The 6050-nt window shown below is 47.1% G+C and overlaps 1 protein-coding gene across 1 annotated transcript in view; it reads left to right on the top strand.

Annotated features, from left to right (window-relative positions):
• Window positions 1-604: 604 nt before the first annotated feature.
• Window positions 605-6050, top strand: part of TNFRSF11A (TNF receptor superfamily member 11a) — a 28396-nt gene continuing 22950 nt past the window's right edge. The window contains exon 1 of the mRNA XM_026843663.1: window positions 605-832. Within this exon, the coding sequence (XP_026699464.1) occupies window positions 773-832 (60 nt within the window). The 5' untranslated portion in view covers window positions 605-772. The remainder of the gene's footprint in view (window positions 833-6050) is intronic.

The following is a 6050-nucleotide window of genomic DNA, read 5'->3' as shown; positions in this document are numbered from 1 at the left end:
TACCAATCCCGTGGACAGCGTGTTTTTTTTTCGAAGAGCTCCTGATTCCCATCTTCCGCTTTTCTTTCCCCTGGCAGTAATCCCACCCGCCGTCAGCCAAAGCAATGGCACCCAAAGTGCTGTTGCATGGGAACAGAGATGGGATAGGGAATGGGATGGAGCGTGACGTGACGGGAGCCTCTCCCCAGTGCCGGGGGCAGGTGCCGGCAGGAGGTCGGATCAGAGAGGAAGGTGGGAGGCTGGCCAAGGTCCAAGCTGTCCTCTGACAGTGTAAGGCAATATCCAGCGGTGGTGAGGAGGCAGTGATTACGGGGCAGATGCACACAGAGGGATGGCACCAGGTAAGGGGGGCTGGGAAGGGAGGGTGCGGAGGGTGGGAGGCAGGTGGATGGATGGCCCTGCCAAGAAGGACCGGGAAAGCAGTCCCCATCGGCAGGAGGAGGGACGTGGGCATGGTGACTAAACTTTCTTGTAAAAAGGGGTGGAGAAAGGAAAGGGAGGGACAAGAAGAGGGGAAAAAAAAACCCTGCATGTCAAGTCTGAGGAAATGCTGTGGGAACTACAGGCAGGCGCTTTTTTTTTTTTTTTTTTTAATCTTCTTCTCTCTTCTCCCCTCGTGTAGCTGAGAGGAAGGAAAGGAAGAAAGAGAAGTAGCTAGCTCAAATGTGCCTCGCTCTGCTGCCGGGGCGCGGGGGCTTGGCTGGAAGGATCTAGTTTCTCATCAGTGGCAGGAAAAGGAGCCACAGGAGGCGGCAGAGACGGACACCCAGACATGCCCGTCCCGTCAGGCTGCTGGCTCCTTCTCCTCTGCCTCACTGCCGCTGGCAAACAGGTAAGGCTGCGCTGCCAGGGCTGAGCTGGAGAAGGGGGAAGGTGGGTGTCGCATCTCACCCGGGGAGGTTTGTTTCTTCGCCTGTGGCTCAGAGGAGGCACCGAAGTTGTAGCCCGTGGCATCTTGCACCGCCGGCACTGGCAGAGCCCGATTTAGCAGAAGAGCTTTGCCTGCCTTTTTTTTCCTCTGGTTGTTTGGTTTTTGTTTTGTTTTTCCCCTGCAACTCGCCCTATCTCACAACCTTCTCTCACTTCTTTAAAATCAGAATAGCCCAAACTCCAAAGAAAGCCAGAGGATCTGCAGGGAAAACAGCCTGCTTCTGCCCAGGGCAGGGTGTGAGAAACCAGAAAATATTTGCAGTGAGGTTGCTGAGGCATATAATTTGCATGTAGAGTAAAAATAAGGCAGACTCCACCCTACTGAACAGATTTATTCAAGAGAGCGTGAGCACACTTGTCCCTCAGAGATGGGATGAGCGTGTATGGTCTTCACAGCCCACCTCCAGCTTTTAGGCCTTCCCGGAGGGGTGCAGCCCCCCTCACCCTGACCGCTCCACCATCCAGCATGTAGGCAACCTACAAGAGTGGCCTCGGGAGGTGGGACAGTGTTGTGGCGCCAGGTCCATGCGTGTAAGACTGAGGCCCAGACTGCCTACGTGACTCGTTTGGAGGTTCATGTGCTGCTCATGACAGAGCTGGGAACCAAACCCTACTCCCAGGTCACCTGCCCCCAAAGGGCATCCCTTTCCTCTCAGGGGAAAGATCTGAGTGTGGTTTGGCTCTGTGGTTGTTTGCAAACAGAGCGTGCTCGTTTCGCAGCCTCATGCAATGCCAGGTGGCTAATGGTCAGCATGTTTTATGGTTGGGATCATTGCTGATCTTCCCCTGTTTTCAGAAAGATGACTTTCTACAGACAGCTTTTGCTGAGCCTTGTGAATGGCATACATTGGGTTTTCATCAGTGGTTTAAATTTGCAGAATCTTGCTTTGCTTTTTCTAATTATACAGCTTAAAAATTATTCCTCTCCCTTCAGGTTATTTAGACCCTTCTAGACTGGCAGGCTGTTTGCAAGTCCCACGCTACAGGCACTTTATTTATTCCATTAATCAGTGTTTGGCAGCCTAGCTACCATTTGTTTTTCTTTCATTTCAGCTTCTAGTATTTCTCTGTGTCATTATTCTTGATTAGTTGGGTCATTTGAAGTGCTTCCCTCAAAGTAGTGCTATAACTGGGCCATGGCTGGGTTCCCTGAGAGCAAGGTGCAGCTTCAAGGGAAAAAAAAAAAAAAGAAAAAGGATAAAACAAAAAACCCTCTGCTGTCTACAGCTTGCAATTTAATGTCTGACCGCATAGTCCTTGAGAGCCTTTCCTTTGGATCCCTGGTCCTAAATATGCTGCCTAAAACCACACAGGCCTTTTTTCCCCACTAAAATGTATGTTTCATTCTTGTCCACCCTCACTCCTTAGGCTTCTCTTAAATTGCTACTTTCCAGGTGTCCTCCATATGTATATGAATGAGCCTGCGTATTTCAAAAGTAATGTTTATATCTTAGCTTTCAGGTGCTTTGTCCCATTCAGCAGTGTCCTCTGTATCTGACTTTTTTTTTCTTCTGCCCTGGTGTTTAAGACTGTGATCAATGCCACATGATGAGCAGACATCAGTTTTCTTTGTACCTTTGCTTTAGGTCACTAACCATTATGTATTTGTTTTCTTCTGATGCCTTTTGGGTTTGGGACTGTTGTTCCCTTTGGAATCTCCTAATTGCCTGGAACCTGCTGAACTCTTGACCAAACCTTGGAAATTCAGCTTTCCATGCTATTGCTCCCAGCATATTTTGGGTACCCTGATGTAGGAGCCAGGAGGAGCTCCTCATTATTTCTCACCTCTCAATTCATAGCCTTTCAGAGGATGCAAAACAGGGAACTTGGAGTTATTTAGGGCTGATGTGTAAAGTCTTTCCACTGCATTCAACATGTGCTTAATTCTGAGTCTGTAAGTGGTTGAACAGGGTGCAGCTTTCCATAGTCAATGCTTTGGACAAGTAGCAGTACAAAATATAGTAGGGGGCCTCCAGGAAAGTTGTAGTGTAAATTTACATTATAGTAAATACATTATAGCACTATACAAAATATAGTAGGGGTTCCCCAGGAAAGTTGTAGTGTAAATTTACATACGTTGTCAAAGAGCCCCTTAATCTAATATCCTGTCTGCAACAGTGAGCAGGACCCACAAGTCAAGAATGTGAAAGCAAGGCAAGACTGGAGAGATGCTGCTTCCAGACAGCCTTTCACATTCTCCTTTATTTGACTGATTTGAACAGTAGTTTCTTATAAGAGTGCTGGTTTGTGATGGATGAAATTGTGAGAATAAGTATGGTAGGGCTGAAGGTTGTCATGCACTTGTGTTAGTTTAGAGTTGGTAATATGGTCGGGTGGTGGTAGGGCAGTGATACTTGCAGTGTATTTCCTGCAAAGAATGAGAAACACTTGGAAATGTAAGTTAATGAGCAGTCATAATTCTGCTGAGAACAGACATGATCACCGTCATCATTTTCACCAAAGAGGAAACAGGAACAGAGAATTCGTGACTTGCTCTAGGTCACACACCGAGCATGGAGCAGAACTGCTGGGAGCAGCCCTCAGCCCTCTTTGTCTTGTGCTTCAGCCACAAGATGATCTTTCCAAATGATTGTCTTGGGCGCCTGTCAGAGGACATGGTATTTTTCTTTCTGAGGTGTGATCTGCTCTGCTTCTTTGTACAGAATAGTCACATCCCTTTTCTTGCTTAACACCAGTGAAGAGCATAAATGTTTCTGTCAGATGGGAGTTAAAGCTTGTGAGAATGTACATTTGCAAATACACAATAAACCAGTTGCCTGGTTTAACACCAAGGACTCTTCTTCCCTTCTGTGGCAATGGGATGGGTTCTTCCACTACTCCGTAATATTTACTTTATAAGGAAAGTTTGATCACTGCAAGCATGTGGAATTTTTTGTAATATAGAAAAATTTTGACCAAAGTAATAGATTATCTTTTAACTTCCTAAAATACACAGTCATCATCATGAGAAGGGATAAAAGAGCATAAAAACGTCCATGCTATGTTATATTATGGGCTCTCCTGGTCCAGTATTCCTGCTCTGATCAGGGCCAAAGGAATTACTCAGTAGAGCAAAGCTTCTGCAATATCTAATCTAAACTCCTATATTTATTCTGTTGTTAACAGCATGGGTTTCAAAGTTACTCTAATTCAATTAGATCACTTGTCAAAATGCCCTTGCAGGAATGGTTCCTGCAAGGGAAACTGGAAGAGTTTTTCATTGCTTTTCAGCTTCCCACAGAACATGTGAAAAATCTTATAGCACCTCATATAAAAGGAATATAATACATATAAAACTAAACCAATCCACAATTTGAGAAACCTCTGCTGCTTCTCTTTTCACGTTAAGCATCATCTTCCTGATCTAATTTCTTCTTTCCCACAAATGGGACCAAAACAAACCTTTACCACATTTCACAAGTCAGTAGAATTCAAAGCTTATCAGCCATCTCGAGGGTACTGACCGATGTCATTTATGGCACAAGGCTTTCTTCATACTGTGCCAGAAGGAAAAAAAAGCAGGTCAAGCAGAAGAGAGTAAGTGTGGCCCTGAGGATCTGTTTGTTGCATGTTACTCACATCCCAAGCACCCTCAGAAAAGTGGGGTGTAATTTGACCACTTTGCAAGAACCAGTGCAGCCAGTAAAAGGGATGCATGCATAACTGCAGCGTAGAAAATCATTAAACCCTCAAAGTGGTGCCCTGTGGCATTTATACCTTAGCGCTATTTGAGTCACTTTGCTATGTTTATCCGTCTGTCCCTTGGAGTTCAAGTGATGGAAAACCTTGCTCTACTAGGTACAGGCATAGACACAACAGAAAGGTAACCTCTGTTGCAAGGCTGTCCTCCTCCTGCTTCTCCCTGCCATCTTCCTCTCTGTATGACCGGGTCTCCAGGAGGTACTTGTGGCGACCAGAGCCAGGAGGGTTTCTGCCACCACGTGCTGTGACCACAGAACTCAGACCACCTTCCATCCCGCACCCCATGCTGCGAGGGGCTGCTCTGCGGTGCGAAGGCTGCTGGATGCTTGGAGGAGGTTGTTGCTTCAGATGCTGGATTAGCTTACTGGAGGCAGGCAGTGGGGAGAAGAGGGAAACAGAGATGGCTGGTTCATCACGTTCTCAGCTGCAGCCACGCTCCTTGCACAGGCTACCCTCTTCCTTTCAGTGGAAACTCAACTTGCCAGGTGGCACTGGCGTCTGCTGCGGCTTGCTGACCCTCTGGTTCAAGGATGGATTGGTTGGTGTTGCCTACACAGAGAAGCAGCTGCTCTGAGAATCGTTCATTATTACTGACGAAAAGTGCAAAGGCAAATATTTGTGTGTTATAAATGCAATATGAAAATTAAGTGCTGTTTAACCAGGTTGCACTATGGACTTGGGTAGGCCTCAGTCTGTACAACACAATAGCCTGCCTGCAAGAACTTGCCCCTTTTTATGACTTACTCTTCTTTGAAAATGGTCCAAAGTTCATGTACTAGAAGAAAGAGTGTTGTTGGGCCTCCATGAGCAGCAACGGCTGAAAGTCGCAGGGTGGGCTGCAGGAGGCAATCCTGCTCTGCAGGCTGTGCTGGCACCCAGGGCAGTCTGCTGTTGTGTCTGCTCCACAGCAACAGCATTTGGTGTGATGCTTCAGCTCTGGGGAAATGCAAGTTTCCTGATTTTCATTTGTTTGTGCGTCACCACAGCGTGCAGTCGTATTTGTGATGTGGTGCCTTGTGGAGGGCTCAGCACCACACCAGAGGAGCAGCACTGAACTTATGCCTGGCACTCCAGGACATCCTGGTTTTTGTCCCATACCTATGCAGCCACCTCAGTTGCTCTTCACAGTGCTTCCCGTGGTTACCTGTTTTGTTTGTCTTTTCAGGGCGTGAGTCCTCTGGGCCAAGGGCTTGGCTTTCTTTGGTGTTTGTACAGCGCTTAGGATGTCATGGCTGCAAACAAAGCCAAATAGTCATTAATCACCACAGGATAGAGCCTCATCCATTTCCCACCAACATCACGGGGAGGTCTGCCCATGTGGGCCCAGGAAGGGAGCAGATACATTCTCCTGTGGCCAACTACAGTTGTACAGGCTGCAGCATCCAACACTCACCCTTATTCTCTGGGTCCTTTTCTGC

Source organism: Athene cunicularia (assembly GCF_003259725.1).
Source record: "Athene cunicularia isolate RWA chromosome 2 unlocalized genomic scaffold, athCun1 chr2_part1, whole genome shotgun sequence".
Taxonomy (NCBI): Eukaryota; Metazoa; Chordata; class Aves; order Strigiformes; family Strigidae; genus Athene; species Athene cunicularia.
Note: the sequence above shows the minus strand (reverse complement) of the source record. Positions and strands in the feature narration are given on the sequence as shown.